At 53.3% G+C, this 16,723-nt stretch overlaps 6 protein-coding genes across 6 annotated transcripts; 4 read left to right on the top strand and 2 right to left on the bottom strand.

Annotated features, from left to right (window-relative positions):
* Nucleotides 1-188: 188 nt before the first annotated feature.
* Nucleotides 189-1,924, top strand: SNOG_02525 (hypothetical protein; the record flags this gene model as incomplete). Its single annotated transcript, XM_001793075.1, has 3 exons — nt 189-287; nt 337-814; nt 870-1,924. The coding sequence occupies 3 exons, from the start codon at nt 189-191 to the stop codon at nt 1,835-1,837; spliced, it is 1,545 nt and encodes a 514-aa protein (XP_001793127.1). The 3' UTR covers nt 1,838-1,924.
* A 377-nt stretch (nt 1,925-2,301) lies between these two features.
* Nucleotides 2,302-4,487, top strand: SNOG_02524 (hypothetical protein; the record flags this gene model as incomplete). The annotated part of the gene is made up of 3 exons (XM_001793074.1): nt 2,302-2,649; nt 2,684-3,613; nt 3,771-4,487. The coding sequence occupies 3 exons, from the start codon at nt 2,302-2,304 to the stop codon at nt 4,485-4,487; spliced, it is 1,995 nt and encodes a 664-aa protein (XP_001793126.1).
* Nucleotides 4,488-4,812: 325 nt separating this feature from the next.
* Nucleotides 4,813-7,865, bottom strand: SNOG_02523 (hypothetical protein; the record flags this gene model as incomplete). The annotated part of the gene is made up of 9 exons (XM_001793073.1): nt 4,813-5,088; nt 5,465-5,899; nt 5,986-6,050; nt 6,103-6,529; nt 6,665-6,693; nt 6,816-7,121; nt 7,153-7,398; nt 7,445-7,701; nt 7,750-7,865. The coding sequence occupies 9 exons, from the start codon at nt 7,863-7,865 to the stop codon at nt 4,813-4,815; spliced, it is 2,157 nt and encodes a 718-aa protein (XP_001793125.1).
* Nucleotides 7,866-8,567: 702 nt separating this feature from the next.
* On the top strand, nt 8,568-9,913 carry SNOG_02521 (hypothetical protein). Its single transcript, XM_001793072.1, has 3 exons — nt 8,568-8,753; nt 8,807-8,929; nt 8,977-9,913. Exons 1-3 carry the CDS (start codon nt 8,723-8,725, stop codon nt 9,531-9,533), a joined length of 711 nt encoding a protein of 236 aa, XP_001793124.1. The 5' UTR covers nt 8,568-8,722; the 3' UTR covers nt 9,534-9,913.
* A 769-nt stretch (nt 9,914-10,682) lies between these two features.
* On the top strand, nt 10,683-14,341 carry SNOG_02520 (hypothetical protein; the record flags this gene model as incomplete). Its single annotated transcript, XM_001793071.1, has 10 exons — nt 10,683-11,101; nt 11,167-11,259; nt 11,341-11,795; nt 11,979-12,081; nt 12,140-12,433; nt 13,028-13,198; nt 13,302-13,327; nt 13,419-13,528; nt 13,592-13,923; nt 13,977-14,341. The coding sequence occupies 9 exons, from the start codon at nt 10,683-10,685 to the stop codon at nt 13,889-13,891; spliced, it is 1,971 nt and encodes a 656-aa protein (XP_001793123.1). The 3' UTR covers nt 13,892-13,923; nt 13,977-14,341.
* Nucleotides 14,342-15,604: 1,263 nt separating this feature from the next.
* On the bottom strand, nt 15,605-16,670 carry SNOG_02518 (hypothetical protein; the record flags this gene model as incomplete). The annotated part of the gene is given in 2 exon segments (XM_001793070.1): nt 15,605-15,733; nt 15,753-16,670. 2 exon segments carry the CDS (start codon nt 16,668-16,670, stop codon nt 15,605-15,607), a joined length of 1,047 nt encoding a protein of 348 aa, XP_001793122.1.
* Nucleotides 16,671-16,723: the final 53 nt, after the last annotated feature.

The following is a 16,723-nucleotide window of genomic DNA, read 5'->3' as shown; positions in this document are numbered from 1 at the left end:
TTTTGGACAAGGCAATATCTCTTCACTGCCCATTATGTTGCGCACCGCTGCGTTGACTCTTTCCCTTTCTGCTGGCTTGGCGAGCTGCCAATACCCGGCCACTGGTCCTACAGCTCGAGTCAAGAATGGAACTCTTCTCGGAGTTCATTCTGATGCGTACGACCAGGACTTCTTCCTTGGTATCCCTTATGCTCAGCCACCCGTTGGAAGCCTACGTTACCGAGCGCCAGCACAGCTTGAACCAAAGCTGGCATGACGCGAAACCGGCGACCCAGAACTCTGCCGAAGTATGTGATGTGATGACAAAACATAGTACTATAGCTAACATGCTTCAAGTGTTATGGCTACGGATCGGACCAGTGGAACTATCCCGTTTCGGAGGACTGTCTCTACCTCAACATTGTCCGCCCTTCCGGCTACGAGAATGCATCCCTCCCCGTAGCGTTTTGGATTCACGGCGGCGGATTTAATCAAGGCGGTGGTGTTGATCAGAGGTACAACACATCCTTCATGATTCAGAACGCCGTCAAGATCGGCAAGCCGATTGTCACTGTCAACATCAACTACCGCTTGAGTGCTTGGGGTTTCCTTAGCGGAAGCGAAGAACTCAAGGACACCGGTGCTTTGAACCTTGGTCTGCGCGATCAGAGGCTTGCTCTGCAATGGGTGCAGGAAAACATTGCAGCGTTCGGTGGAGATCCATCGCAAGTCACCATCTACGGCGAGAGCGCCGGAGCCGCGTCTGTGGGCTACCATCTTACTGCGTACAACGGTCGTGACGACAAGCTCTTCCGCGCAGCCATCATGCAATCAGGCAAGTTGCTCATGTGAGCATTATGTGTGGGACATACACTGACTTTGATGAATAGGCGGCCCCATCAATTTCGGCCCACAATTGGATCCTCTCGGCAATGCGGATATGTATAATGAACTTACACGACGAACGAACTGCGCAAACCAAACAAGCCCACTCGAATGCTTGAGGGCACTGCCTGCAGAGCAGCTCAACACCGCCATCAATACGACCAGTGCAACACTCAACGTCACCAATTTCATGCCAATTATTGATGGAGACTTTGTCCAGAAGCGTGGGTCTATCCAACTAGCAGCCGGCGACTTCGTCCACGTGCCTATAGTAGACGGTGCAAACTCCGACGAGGGAACAGCATTCAGCCCTTCACCAGTAAACTCGACTGCAGACTTCGAGATGTTCGTCTCATTATCGCAAGAAGGCGGACTGCCGGCAAACTTTACGCAGGCAATCTTAGCAGCTTACCCAGATGATCTTTCAGTCAATGTTGTCGCCAGCTTAGGCAATCAGCGGCCCGGTCCGCCATTCGGTGCACAATTTCGCCGGTCAGCCAGTTACTTCGGAGACGTAGCCTTCATTGCTCCTCGCCGAAAGACCTGTGAAACATGGGCTGCGAACGGTTTGGACGCATACTGCTATCGCTTCAACGTCATTCCAGCCGGCATTCCCGCTGCCATCGGAGCAACTCACTTCCAAGAAGTTGCTTTCGTATTCAACAACGTCCAGGGTGTTGGTTACATTCCTGCCGCTGTACCACCGTTCGAGAACAAGACCCAGAGCTACCGTGACCTAGCACACTTCATGAACAGCAACTGGATCAGCTTCGTACACGACTTGGACCCGAATGCTTGGAGGGAGTCGGGTGCTTGGAACGGAACCGAGGAGATGTGGCCAAAGTACACGTTGAATCAGCCCATGGACTATGTTTTTGACGCCAATGTTTCGAGCTATGCTGAGCCAGACACATATAGGAAACAGGGCATGCAGCTCATCAATGACAATGCTCTGAGTGTATACTCGCGATAGGATACGGATCTGGATTTTGTAGTTGAGAAGTAGATGAACGTTATTGAGACAACTACAATGTCAAAAATGCATATTTGTATCGACTGCAAAAGTTTTCTTTATACTCTGTTTTTCAGCATTGGTTGGCGCTGTGTCGTCTTATGTGGTGAGGAGCGTCTCATGAACACAACCACAACACTAGCTTCTACCGTAATTAGCGAGATATGCAGAACCTTCTCTGCAGCATGAAAACAACTGATCATACTTTCTTATGATGAGTCACGGTCAGCTGTGCCGTACATATGTAGCACCTATACGCGGGATAGAAGCGAGGTGTGGTGTAGTAGCGCGGGCAGTGCGGTTGCTCCTGACAACGACACGCGGGATGTGTTGACTTGCACGCGCGAGCTGCTCCCCACACTTTCGGGATACCAACGCAGACTATCACCCAACCAGCATTTGCTCCCAAGTTTTACGACACAGCTATGGAACCTCCAGCGCGACCTTCGAGTGCGCTTTTTGACGTTTTCCTGCGTCTACGACCGTCGCATTCTGCAAATGCGCGCTTCCTCACTGTCGAAGAGGGCGAAGGCCGACATCCGACGCACATCACAATCAAGCCGCCAACAGAGGATAAGCGCAAACGTGCAATTGAAAGATTTGCGTTTACCCGAGTTTTCCAGGAGAATGCGCAACAGAAGGAATTGTTTAATAGCACCGGCATTGTTCCCATGATTGAGGGAGTGCTGGGTGTACCAGGTCATCATGGAAGGGACGGGCTGTTGGCGACACTGGGTGTCACAGGCTCAGGAAAGGTACAAGAGGGCATGAGAGTATTGTTCGGGCATGACACTTACAATAGCACAGAGCCACACAATCCTCGGTACCAAGTCCCAGCGCGGTCTTGTACAGATGTCCCTCGATGTCCTCTTCCAGAGCTGTGAAGAGCAGCTTGTCCAGTCTTTCTACGGTGCACCGGCATTTTCGTCGCTTGCTGCAGCCGACGTCGCGGATGCACACATGTATACAGCGACAGCCTTTCTAGACTCCATGTATGGAGATAACCAGTCTGAGCGATTCCCTTCACGGGCGCAGACTCCTATGCCAGTAAGCCTACTGATTCACTGTCCTGTAACCGGGACACTTAAGAGCATAACTCGATCCACAGGCAACATAGGCTTACTTTCCAAAAAGGATACTAGCATGTTCTCCACCGGTGGCACACGATCAAACAAAATCCCCCGGCCGTCGACGCTGCCACAGACTCCTACAGTTGCCGATATTATCATACCTACCGATAGGACTGCCGAATACGCGATTGTCATATCCATGTACGAGGTCTACAACGATCGCATCTTCGACCTTTTGACTGGAATGGCCATGAAGAACAAGCACCCCAGCGTGAAGCGCCGGGCACTGCTGTTCAAGAGCACAGAACAGAGCCCGGAGCGGAAAGTTGTAGCTGGTCTCACTAAGATCATCTGTGGCAGTTTCGAAGAAGCCATGATGGTGTTGGAGACTGGTCTCATGGAGCGTAAAGTTGCTGGTACGGGAAGCAACGCCGTCAGTTCGCGAAGCCACGGCTTCTTTTGTGTAGAGGTCAAGAAACGCGATGCCGAGCGAAAGGGACCTTGGTCGAGCAGCACACTAACAATTGTCGATTTGGCTGGATCTGAACGTGCTCGCAATGCAAAGACGGCCGGCGCTACACTGGCAGAGGCTGGCAAGATCAACGAGTCTTTGATGTATCTTGGCCAGTGCATGCAGATGCAGTCTGACAACCAAGACGGTTCCAAGGTACTATACCTCATCCACACCTCATGTATAACCCGATGCTAACACCGCGACAGAACATTGTGCCATTCCGCCAATGCAAGCTCACTGAGCTCCTTTTTCTCAAACTCGTTCCCCTTCTTCCTCCCGCCAAACACACCAACCACATCCACGCCCCCAGAAGTCTATCATGATTGTCACCGCCGATCCTCAGAGTGACTTCAACGCTACCTCGCAAATCCTCCGATACTCGGCTCTCGCGCGCGAAGTGACGGTGCCCCGAATCCCCTCGACAACATCCACCATCTTGTCCAACCTGCCTGCCAAACATTATGCCAACTCATCAGGCCGCAGTACGCCCTCGTCCGCCGTGCTCGAAGAACTCGACGCCGCGAATACGGAAATCGCACGTCTGACGCAAGAAATGGAGATATTCGCGATACGCCTTACAGAAGAGACGCAACGCCGTAGAGCCGCTGAAGCGTCGTGGGCAGCTGCTGAAAACCACATGGCGGACCTCGAACAAGAGATCCGCGATGAGTGCTTTCAGGAGCTCGAAGCTGCTGTTGACCAGGAGCGCCGGAGGTGGCAGGCTGTTCTTGACAATGAGCAGGATAATCAACAGGCACATCTTGACAGCAAGATTGACATTGTTATCAAGGCGACCAAGGCGCAGATGCGCGATGAGGTCAAGGTGTATGAGGACCCTGATCCGGAATTACGGGATCGCGTGGATGAGCTAGAGCGCGAGAATGAGGTGCTGAAAGCAAAGTTGGAGGCTATGGAGAGGGAGGCGCATGGTAGGAGTGCGAGCCCAGTTAAGAAGATGAGAGTGCTCAAGACAAAGAAGTGGGAAGACCCAGAGAAGACGTTGGGATACGGGCTGGATGACGAGTAAACGACGTCTGGATCTGAATGACTGCATGGGCTGGCGTTGACGGAGTTTGATACCTCTTGGATAGGCGTGATATTCTCACGTTGCAGTTCAGTATGAAGGAAGCCTTTGATTAATATTGAATATTGCTTCGTATTCGACCTTAGATGATGTTTCCAGATCAATCCGACTGCCTCAGGTACGCCCGCAAGCCTCCACTGAGCTTCACGGCAAACGTGAGTTCCTCGGCCGCAATCTCCTTGGCCAAGTTTTCCACAGCGGAGTCTTCCATATCCGTTAACTCGTCGTCGTCATGATCGGTCGTCGCTTCCTTTATCCTAGCAGCATGCTAGGCTACCTTTTGTCCATCCAGCGTACCGTCCGCGCCCAGGCCCGTCCCGTCGCCCTTCCAGCCATGACTGAAGACTTCAAAGTTGTCGTCAACGAGCCAGTTGAGATCCTCGCTCTCGGGCCGTAGCATTCGCGCAAGACCGTGGCCGGGCTTCGGATAGTGTGCTGGTGGATCAGTATCGTAGCCGTCGTCTTCTTCTTCGTACTGGTGGCCTGCGAGATCCATGCTGATTGTTTTCGAAGGGGGGTCCTCTGTGCGCGATTCGCCTAGTAGCTGTGCCTCTGCAGCATCCAGTTCCGAATTCGAAGAGAAATTGTGGGAGTGGGGTGTTTGGCCTGTGGGAGTGTGGCCGTTGGGAGGAGGAACAAGAGACGGGTTTTGAAAGGCTGATGGTGGCTGGTACAGAAGCTGCGGGAAGCGTTGAGGAGCAGGTGGTGGTGGTGGTGGTGGTGGTGGTTGCTGCTGTGTATTCGTGGGGGTGGTGTTTGGTATCAGATCCCGGATGTTTGGTGGGAAGATGGGGAGTTCTGGATGGCGTATTGTAGCAATGAGAAGGAGGCTGGTCACTTTGTCATGGGAGAGTGTTGAAAAGTAGGCACGTTTCTGCCTGTGTCAGTATGTCCAAGGTCTTGGAAGAGGTTCGACCTACGTCGTCTACTGACAGTCCCTCGACTGCAATCAGTTGCTCAGCTCCAGACACGACGGTCTCCTTGGTGCGTCTACATGGCCCGCATAGCCACTCCTTCTCCAAGACGGTGACGACGTCGTTGTCGATGGGTGGCGTGTGGCAGTATTGGTGGTACGCGGTGCTACAGGCATCACAAAATACGATGCGGTTGTTGGACGGATCGACGTCTCGGTGGCAGGTCTTGCACTTGGCGGCGAGCAGCGTCTTGGTCGACTTGCGCCGCTTGATGCCGGGCGAGGGCTCTGGCAGGGTCGGGATGAAGGCGACGGGCTTGTTCACACTGCGGCCGGACTTGGTGTGGGTGGGGAGCGGCGTGTACGAGTCGGAAACGTCCGAGTTGTCGTCGTCGTCGTCGTTGTTGTCGTCGTCGTCGTCGTCGTCGTCGTCGTCGTCGTCCTGCAGTCTGTTAGACGGCGCCTTCCCAGTCACGCTTCACCCACTGACATCCTTCTCCTCGTCTGTCTCGGAGCGCTTCCGCTTGCCGCCCCGACCGCCTCGCCCTCCTCGTCCGCGCCCTCGCCCACGCCCTCGCCCTCGCCCACGTCCTCTGCCCGCGCCCCGTCCTGGCGAGGGAGCCCCCGCCCCCGCCGGCGAGGCACCTGCCTCTGTCTTCGCCATGGTCGGGGTGCCCACTTTCCCGCCTCTTGCCCTGCGCCCGGTGCTCGGAATGGGTGGTGGCGTCGGCAGCTTGTCGCTGGTCACATAGTTCTGCAGAATCTCGGCGCGTTTGGCCTCGAATGCTGCACTCCCCGAGGCATGTCCGCCTGGCTTGCCCTGGAGCCGCTCTAGTATCGCGGCCGTGGATGCAGAGAACTGGGGGAAACTGGGACCTGCTGCCGCGCTACCGTTCGCCGGGAACGTCGACATATTGGCTGACCATGCGGGCGCATTCGCATTCGATTGCCGACTTGGAGCTGCCGCGGTGCCAGCGTCGTCCGCCGCATTCGCTGCCGGCTCGGCTCTGGCCGTTGCTTCGCTCATCCTGTCACGCACGCCTCCGCGACCGCTAGTAGCCCGGTAGTAATGCTGCAATTGCCCGCGTTGTAGCTTCGGAGAGCAAGTGACGACTGATCATATGGTGAGAGCTCGCCGCAAGCGAATGCATGCCAGCTTGTGGGTCCGAGCTATGCAAACCAGCGAATCGCAGAAGCCGCGACACACCACGACTCCTGCTCCCCATGTCTGTGGCACTGTGCACCGCTGGAGTCTGGCCGGGTCTGGTATCTTCAACATTTTTAACCATTACCAGATTTGAACTTGGACATGTACAGAAATTCTTCAAAATCACGGCCTCACGCAATAACCCCCTCACCCCGCAGCTCCTCGATGGTCGCACTGTCCATCCCAAGCACGTCCGACAGAATCTCATCCGTGTGCTGGCCGAGTGTAGGCGGTGGCATGCGAACACCTGGCTTCGACTCGGACCACTTCACAGGTGTATTGACCAGCTTGATAGGTCCGCATGCTGGGTGGTCCACCTCCGTGACCATGTCTCGTGCGCGGACTACCATGATCAGTAACATGTTCTGGCAGAATATGGCTGCAGACCTACCGTGCTCGTGGTTCAAAGTATCCTGTACGTCGTTGATGGCAGCATACGCTATCACAGTCAGCTCGCCTGCTCTACAGCGGGTCGGGAGAAAACATACGCATGCCGCAGCCCTCCAGGGTGTCGAGCCATTCCTGTGTCGTCTTTTGCTTCGTCTCGCGCTCGATAATGCCCTCTAGAGTATCTCTGTTCTGCACTCGGACCGCGTTCGTCTTGAATCGTTCGTCGTTGATCAGTTCGGGCTTTCCTATCCGATTGCACAAGACACCATAGAGACGATCGTTGCCACCACCGAGCAGGATGTCGCCATCCGATGTCTTGAAGGCCTTGTAAGGTACGATTGAAGCTGGTACGTGTCAGTTGGTGTCGTCGAGACGAATTGTTAGACGCACGATGCGAAGTGCCCCATCTCCCCGTGTCTTTCTGACCACTGATGAGGCACGAGCTGGCAATATTGGCTAGCGTTGCTACCTGACAATCGCTCAAAGCAACATCAATATGCTGTCCCCTTCCAGTCTTCATTCTAGCCAGAAGAGCTGCCATGACGGAGTTGGACGTGTAGAGCCCCGTGGTAAGATCAGTGACTGCAACTCCAACCTTCACAGGTGGTCCATCTCTTGTCCCCGTGATATGCATCAAGCCAAATTCGCTGAGATCCGTTAGACTTCCGACTGAGCATTGCAGTGGCAAAACTTACGCTTCGACCATGACATCGTATCCAGCTCGGTTGCTGTACGGTCCTGTTTGTCCATACCCAGTAATCGACGCATAGACAATCTTTGGGTTGATTTTGCAGACTGTCTTGTAGTCCATAGCATATTTGGCTAATGATCCGGGCAAGTAGTTTTCGACTAGTACATCACACTCTTTGACTAGGCCATGTAAGATGTCAACACCCGCTGGGTGCTGGAAAGACAACCCAATCGAGCGCTTGTTTCTATTGACCTACACTTCGTCAGTCTGAAAACTTGGTCTGCGTCCTCACTCATCACAAAACTCTTACGCCGAGATAGTAAGCACTTTCGCCAGGTCCCTGTTTGTCGTCCGTGTATTTTGCGTAGGGTGGTCCCCATGCTCGGGTATCATCTGATTGTCATCAGCAGACTTACGGGGATGTTATTGGGAACTGGATCATAACTTACCTCCCCTCGTCGGATGCTCAATCTTAATCACGTCGGCCCTGAAAAAGACTCAGCAGAACTTCTTCACATTGCCAACCTCGAACGTTGGTCCGTACAGGGTTGCTCGTCGCGTACCCAAGATCTCCCAGTATTTGAGTACAATACGGCTGTTATCAGAGTCAGCGACAGCCATGCCGCCAGTAAGAGTATCGCTCACACCAGCTAACACCCTTGTCATATCCAGCACCTTGATGCCAGCCAGCGGTAGATTGGTTGCATCTCCACTTGCCGCTGGAGTGGTCGCTATGCCCCTTCTGGCAATGCGCCAGTGGCATTGTGAGTCAAACCTTGAAGCTGTAAGCCAGCGCCTCGAGCTTCTCAGCATTACATTCATCATTTTCAGAACTCGTGGATGCAGTTTCCAAGCAGTCTTACTGTGCTACAGACGAGGCTCCCCGCAGTCAACTTCCGTTCCGATTTCCTCCAATTCCGAGGTTCGCGACTAGCTTCACCCCGCCATCGTTCCTGCATCACCAAGACGAATTCACCATGTTTACCGGCCTAGTTGAAACGATTGGCAGTAAGCTTCGCTCCACTGTAACATTATTATGCGGCTGGGCTGATCTTGGCTAGCTGTTGCTGCCCTCGAGGAGCTCGACAAGACAGCCTCCGGAGGCGGCGGCACGTCGTTGACCATCTCCGACTGCGAGGACATTTTGGGAGATGCGCACTTGGGCGACAGTATCAGCGTCAACGGTATGTCACCCAGCCCCAATCATTTATAATATGCTGATCGCTCCTAGGAACATGTCTCACGGTTACCGAATTCAACAAAACTTCATTCAAGATAGGATGTGCTCCAGAAACACTACGGCGCACAAATCTTGGCTCCCTCAAGCAGGGCTCCAAGGTGAACCTTGAGCGCGCTGTGTCTGCCAATACCCGTATGGGCGGGCATTTCGTGCAAGGACACGTCGATACCATCGCAACCATCGAGTCTGTCACACCTGACGGCAACGCTCTCACCTTCCGCTTCAAGCCACGAGACCCAGCTGTCCTTCGCTACATCGTCGAGAAGGGTTACGTCACCATAGACGGAGCAAGCTTGACTGTCACGAAAGTGCAGGATGGCTCAGACGGCTGGTGGGAGGTTATGCTCATTGCTTACACCCAAGAGAAAGTCGTCACGGCAAGCAAGAAGCCTGGCGAGGCTGTCAATGTGGAAGTGGACCAGGTTGGCAAATATGTCGAGAAGAGCGTGGCTGGCTATTTTGAAGGTTCTGCGAATGGTGAATTCGCGATACTGGAAAAGATGGTATCAAAGCTGGTCGACGAAAGGCTCAAAGCATTAGGCAAATAGGTCCAAGACGATGGGCTGCGAAGCAAGGTGAAGGTCACTTTGCCTCAGGACGCAGGCGCCATGATCTGAGCATGGGCGACACAGGACTGTTTTCATCATCTGAAACATGGGCCGAGCCGTCGTTCGCAACCTGGACGAATCGTGTGCCATATCGCTTAGATCGGCCATATTAGGCGTCGAAGTCGTCGCCTGAGTGGTGATGTTTAGGGTGGTTGGGCGTACCAACATGGGGGCGCAGACATATAGAAGTGAGGCGCAGCAGCCCTGCTTTGGAGTCAACATATATATATTTGATTGCTATCGAGCTTGAGTGGGAACTGCTCAGTTTCTTAGTTGACTCCTCTATCCAAAGAACAACTAGTTCGCACAAAGTCATACGCACATGGATATCATCGTTGCCTAGCTATCGGGGTGCATTAATTCTTCATCTCCTACTTGCAGCCACATGACAGCCATCTATGCTGTGCAAACTCATCGCTGGCGGCCATGTCGTCGCCAGAACCGGCGCCCTTCTGCGCGCAATAGAGTGTTTGATGCTGCTGACAATGCAGGGCTAGTCGGCGTCGCGGTGGAGACATCCAGGCAGAAGCCCTGCCATCAGCATCCAAAGACCTTAGCGATCTGCATGCCCAGGTGCGGCTTCGTTATTGTCCAAGGAATGTGCACACATTGATCTCGACGAGGTCGGAACAGCAACATCATAGATACAGCAGTGGCTTGAGCGGCATGAATGAGACGGAGCGACATCTCCGCAACCCTAAATTAGTCTCTTTTGCCCGACAGGACGCATCTCTCCACCTAACCTTTGCTTCGAAGGATCAATTAAAAAACTCGAATTTGGGGGCCAAAAGTATCGAATACGCAAATTCAGCGAAAGAGAAGGGTCGGCTGTGGGTATCATACAGATCTGAGAGGGGGTTTTTGTCGGCTTATTTCGATTGGCTTTCCTACCGCGGCGTGCGTCTGCAGCAACACGTCAAGATCGGCTTGACGAGACGTGCAGCTTCTTTCTACACCGGAGGACCATCCTTTAGCCCTGTTGCGCAATCCGTCATTCTTTCATTGTCTCGCTCACTCCACTAGTCCCATGTGCACACACCGCTCGATATTGTTCCTTTTGTCTCAAAACTGACCGCCGCGCTTTTCGCGATGGACTGGCAACTCCTTGACTACGCTAAGGAGGCTGAAGACACAGGCTCGGGCCTTCTCACCTTCTCAAGCGAGATTCCGCAATACCGTAAGGACATCAAAGGCCATATCGCTAAGCTCTTTGCCATCTCGCACATTCTTGACAAACTTCACGAAGCACTCAAATCTCCTCGCTATAGCAGATATCAGGGACGGATCCTGCCAGACCTTGAGATCTGCATCCCAAGTCTGGGCTATACGCTCGACCACATTCGAGACGTGTTCAGCAAGAAGAAGTTGAAGCGCCGTACAGCCCCCGGTGCTTTTCCTGGAACCCCACCATATGCAGAGCTATGGGAGGACTCGCTCGCCGACCTGATGGCCCAGGGCATATCCCTGCCAATCAGGCTGGAATTGTACAGAACATATCTGTATGGCATGTACGAAGCGTTGCAAGGGTAAGTCATCTGGAAAATTGCTAGGAGTGCAAGCTGATGGACCATAGACAGGAGGATGCGGACGAGTTACATTCCATCAAAGTTCGACTATCCAAGCTACTCAAGAAACAGGAGCCGATCGAATCGTACTTCGACAGATTGTCAGTTCAGGGACATGCACATGGCTATGCTCGAACGCCAAAGCCTGCTTCTCCCAAAGTCCGTAGACCGAGTATTCACAGCCACCCCACATACCCTGCAGCTGGATATGCATATGTCCAGCCGCCACCACCGCCTCCCCGACCTCATGCTGCACCTACGTGGGGTGGCGTTGGCATAGGCGACATACCATTCATACCACCACCTGTTCCAGAGATACCTCAGTCACCCACGTATTCGTCAGCTTCATCACATACCTACTCGAACGGATCCACCGATTCGGGCGAGCCAGTGGCTCATTGGGCTATGAAGATCTTCGACGGACGACACACATCTACTCCTTTCCATACCCTTGGTGATTCCACTGTTTGTCTTGGACGCGACGAAACCAAAGCTATCGAGCTTCTCGACAGCGACGGGTTCATAAAGGTCGTAGAGCTGCCATTCGAGGAGACAGATGTCTATGTCCGCCTATACTGGCGGCCCGAGGACAACCGGGCTCGCATACTGTTTCTCACGAAAGACAATGCAGGTCATCGTATGCGTTACTGCCTTCCGCTGACCGGACTCAAACTACTGCGCACGGATTCCTGTCTTCAGCTGTGTCGCATCAACCGCAGAGATGGACAGTTGGATCTTTGGGCAAGGCTACGTTTCCTGCTACACGAACGTGAGTACTCCACACACCATCGGCATGATATCCCTTCTAATTGGCATTCAGGGATGGTCCTCTTCTACTGCACGGCTGTCGCGATGAAGCGCCAGGACGAGTTTGGCATCGCCGAAGGGCTTGAGGACTTCTTTGATCCGGGCGAACAGATAGAGTTCAGCAGGTAAGTCAAACTAGGGTCCTGATCAATTCTTGTACTTACATGGAACTAGCGAGATCACCGACTCGAGATATCTTCACAAGTTCCAGGTCCTTCAAGACGAGGACTCGAAATGCGTACGCTTCCAGGCCACCGCTCGCCGCGGACCACTCAAGTCGATCCCCATCTGGACAGCCTTCGTGACACAGTACATTGGCCACAGAAACTGGATGAAGAGGACTGGAGCAACAATCCATTTCCGCGAGCTTCATCCCTATGTCTTCTGCGAAGGTTACAAAGTGCCCAAGGATGCGCATAAGAAGTACCAGCTGACGTTCACTGCATCAGAGGGTAAGTCGCTACCGCTGTAATTGCGATCAGAGTACTGACTTGAGCAGATGCGCGTGACTTCATGGACATGTTCCACAGGATTCGGCCTTGACACACTACCGAGAATGATGGTCAAGCCTGACCTAGCGCATCCCCGTCATTGTTTTCCCGAGTCTTCACGGCGTGGGAGAAGAAGAACGACGGCCATCGACGGCACCATGATGCACGAATTTACGAACCAAAAAATGTTTACGACTCAACGAGTAACGACGATACGACGAGGGTGGTCTCTGCTTTTTGCATGATATACCCTCTCAGCACAGATGCTTTTTGCTTTTTGCTTTTTGCTTTTTGTTTTTGTACGTTGACACAAATTGACTTGGTGTTGCATGTACTTGGCGACGATTCTTTCTTTGCGCAGTCTGCATGTTATGATAGTATTTGGTAGCACCCGAACAAATCAACCACACACTCTTTTGCAATGTACGCACGTACACCCATGTGCCGACAACGATTGCAAGGCAAAGTCATGGGCTATCTCTTTTGGGCCTAGGTTGCGTTACCCTGCGGTCGCCGTAGTGGGGCACGGCCCTATGGAAACCAAAAATCTCTCGAGTCTAAACTTTTGTAGCGGCAGCAGCGCGCACTTCACTCCCGCACCCTTCTTCTTTTTCCCTGCCTACCTTTTCCCCTCCCTCACACCCGTCAACATGGCGAACCAGGCTGACGCAGCAAAGACCGACCCGCTCTCGGGCATGGCGCACTCTGAGGCGCATTACTTCAACAGGTACCTCCCACGCGAGCCTAGTCGCAGAGAATACACTGACTGACCTGTTTTGCATAGTTACAACCACCATGGTCCGTTTTCACACCGCTGAACACTATGCAAGATTACTAATGCACAGGTGTAGGCATTCACGAGGAGATGCTGGTACGTAGCGCCTGAATCTGCATTCCTGCGAGCCTTGCATTCACATTTATTATTCATTGCATCGGGCCGAAGGCTGACGAGGCGGCTGCAGAAAGACGAGGTCCGCACAAAGAGCTACCGCGACTCAATCTACCAGAATGGCCACCTCTTCAAGGACAAGATCGTCCTGGATGTCGGATGCGGAACATCCATCCTCAGCATGTTCGACCGCCCCAAAGACCCCACAACTGCGCACGCGAGCATGCACTGACACACGCGATACAGGTTCGCCGTCAAGGCAGGTGCCAAGCATGTCATCGGTGTAGACATGTCGACCATCATCGACAAGGCGCGCGAAATCGTCGAGGCGAACGGCATGTCGGACAAGATCACACTGCTGCAAGGCAAGATGGAGGAGGTTGTGCTGCCATTCGACAAGGTCGACATCATAATATCCGAGTGGATGGGCTACTTCCTGCTCTACGAGTCCATGCTGGACACGGTCCTGTATGCACGCGACAAGTACCTGGTCAAGGACGGCCTCATCTTCCCCGACAAGGCCACCATCTTCATGGCCGGTATTGAGGACGGCGAGTACAAGGAGGAGAAGATTGGATGTGAGTTTGGAAAATCCTGCCAGAATCAGCGCCGGCGGCTAACACTGTATTAGTCTGGGACAACGTCTGGGGCTTCGACTACTCTCCCCTCAAGGCCACCGCCATGACCGAGCCCCTCGTCGACACAGTCGACATCAAGGCCGTCGTCACCGACCCCTCCCCCGTCCTCACCCTCGATCTCTACACGTGCACTGTTGCCGACCTCGCCTTCAACATGCCCTACAACCTCAAGGTCCGCCGCTCAGATTTCGTCCATGCCGTCATCGCGTGGTTCGACATTGAGTTTGCCGCCTGCCACAAGCCCATCAAGTTTTCCACAGGCCCCCACACAAAGTACACCCACTGGAAACAAACCGTCTTCTACCTCAAGGACGTCCTGACCGTCGAGGAGGGTGAGAGCATAACCGGCGTCCTTGACACCAGGCCGAGCGAGAAGAACCACCGCGATTTGGACATCAAAATCTCGTACCAGCTCGAGACGGAGGACATGCACAGGCAGGTGTCGGGCAATGCGCAGTACAAGATGTGCTAGACGCCAGCAAAGTATTGATTTGTTTGGATAGGACCTCATGATAGACTTCCTTTGTGAAGAGGTTCCTTTTTGGCGTTGGGGGAAACGGAGATCTTCGCATATACCAAAAACTTAGGGTAGCATGATGCGCATGTTCACGAGGTCACGAAAGCAGGGACCACATTCTGAAATGGATTGGGAATTCCTCCCCTACAACCAAAATATTGCCCATTTCATATCCATCTGTGATGACATGGCTGGCTTGACGTACAAGTGTGAACCGCGAGTGTTGCGGGTATATGACAACGTCAATTGTGCACAAACGCTCCAACATGACGAACAAATCAAAACTCCATTCCAATGCTATGCTTGCGATGAAGCTGTGTGGGTATCTATGCAACCCAAAGTACTCCTAAGATGGCCAAAACTAGCCAAACATGACTCCGTGTGCGGTACATGTGTCGCCAAAATCATGTCCTGCTAAGCAAAATATTCCCAAAGTTTTTCGCGCCGTAAATCCAACATGCTCAATATTACTCTACAACCCCAACCTGATTGCCAACAGACCTTGCAGTAACATCTTCGGGGAAGATCAGTAGTTATCATCGTCATATCCTTCGAAACCTTCTTCCTCACTCCTGTAGTTGTGCTCTAGATCTTCTTCATCTTCCACCTCCTGCTCGTATTCCTCTTCCTCTTCCTCACCTTCAGCGTCCTCGTCTGGGATCTGAACCACGGGCGGCGTCTGCACGGTTTGGCTCGCAGCCGGACTAGCACCTGTACCACTCCCAGTGCCAGAAGGCGAGCTAGCCATGTTGCCGCCGGGGAACAATTCCTTGAGACGATCGTAATTGATGTGGTTACTGAATTGTTTGCTCCTCTTCTTGAGCATCTTGTGCGCTGCCTCTGCCGCGCTAGCTGCAGGCTGACCTTCAAGTACAGAGCCGTCACCCATCTGGTGGTGCTTACGCTTCTGCTTTGGCTTCTTGGGCTTGTCTTCGGCGGCCTCAAGCTCGGCTTCGAGTAGCTTCTTTTGCTGCGCACGCAACCAATCCTCATTCTCTGTGATCCAGATAAGCTCTTTCCTGCGAACTTCTTCAGGAGCGAGAATGCAGTTTGCGACATCGGGATCGTCTTCGAACTCGTCTTCCTCGATGTCAGCGGAGTTATTCACTGGAATGTCGCGTTGGTCGAGGTGTGCGCGCGCCCATTTGTTGCGCGGTCCAGTCGGAAGCCTTTCAACAACGGGTGGTTCTCGTTCTCGGTGAACTCCTTGAAGATAGATTCCCAGTCTTTGATCTGTTCGGTGACTTCGGACTCGATTTTCCTGCTCAATTTCGAGGTCCTCTGGCGCGATGACTACCATCTCTCGCTTCCTAGGTCGACCTCGCTTCTTGGGCATGACGAAGGCTTCGTCTTCCGGGACCCCCTCTTCAGCGTCCTCCATGGCAGCATCTAGCGAGTCTATCAGGTTTTCGTCGTTGCCGTCAAGGCCGCCATCACCAAGATCGGCGTCGCTGACAAGTGGAACTCCGGAAGCCTCACCCTGTGAAGGAGCGCGTTGTGAAATACCATTGTTCTGCTTACAGCGCTTGCTGGTCCTTGCAGGTGTAGTGCTTGGGCCGGCCTCCATCTCGCTGCTGTCCGATTCTTCTAGAGCCGCTGCGCTGTCTTCGTGCAGCTGGACCCGCTTGCGTTTCTCCTTGCGTTCTTCCTTCTGCTCACGTCTCCAAATAGCGGGGGGTTGTGTAGTGACCTTCAAGCGCTGGCCAAATTCGCGAAATTGATTGATAGTCAGGACGGAACTGGGTGTCTGTTTATATTCATACAGACGGGAGTTGATTGTTGAATCTGCAACCTTGACGACGTAGACGACCTCTCGAACGGTGCGTCGGAAATTGTTCATACGTGCGGCGAGAATAATGCAAGCCCCGCAAAGACCTGCAGGCTGGCGGCCTTGTACCATCCAGTCGCGCTTCATCCGTTTGAGGATTTTACAAGCATCCGCAGCGACCCGGAAGGAGTCGTCTCCAAATTCGAGTTTCCTGCAGTATTTGAGCATCAAAGGCTCGATCTCCTGAACCGCCGTATTGCCAACCAGCTGTGCCGGATCGTTCTCGCCCAATTTCTTAAGAAAGGATTTGTAGGTGTCTCCGAGAGCCCAGACGTTGACTTGGATCTTCTCGGCAAGATCCATGAGCATGAGAGTAATCTCGGTCTGTCTCCGAGCGGCCATGTAGAGAGCACCTTGACGCAACGGTTCTTATACGGCGTCCTTGAATGAAGTTG

The sequence above is a fragment of the Parastagonospora nodorum genome (assembly GCF_000146915.1).
Source record: "Parastagonospora nodorum SN15 chromosome Unknown scaffold_3, whole genome shotgun sequence".
NCBI classification, from domain to species: Eukaryota; Fungi; Ascomycota; class Dothideomycetes; order Pleosporales; family Phaeosphaeriaceae; genus Parastagonospora; species Parastagonospora nodorum.
The sequence above is the reverse complement of the archived record's forward strand: the minus strand, read 5'-3'. Positions and strand labels throughout refer to the sequence as shown.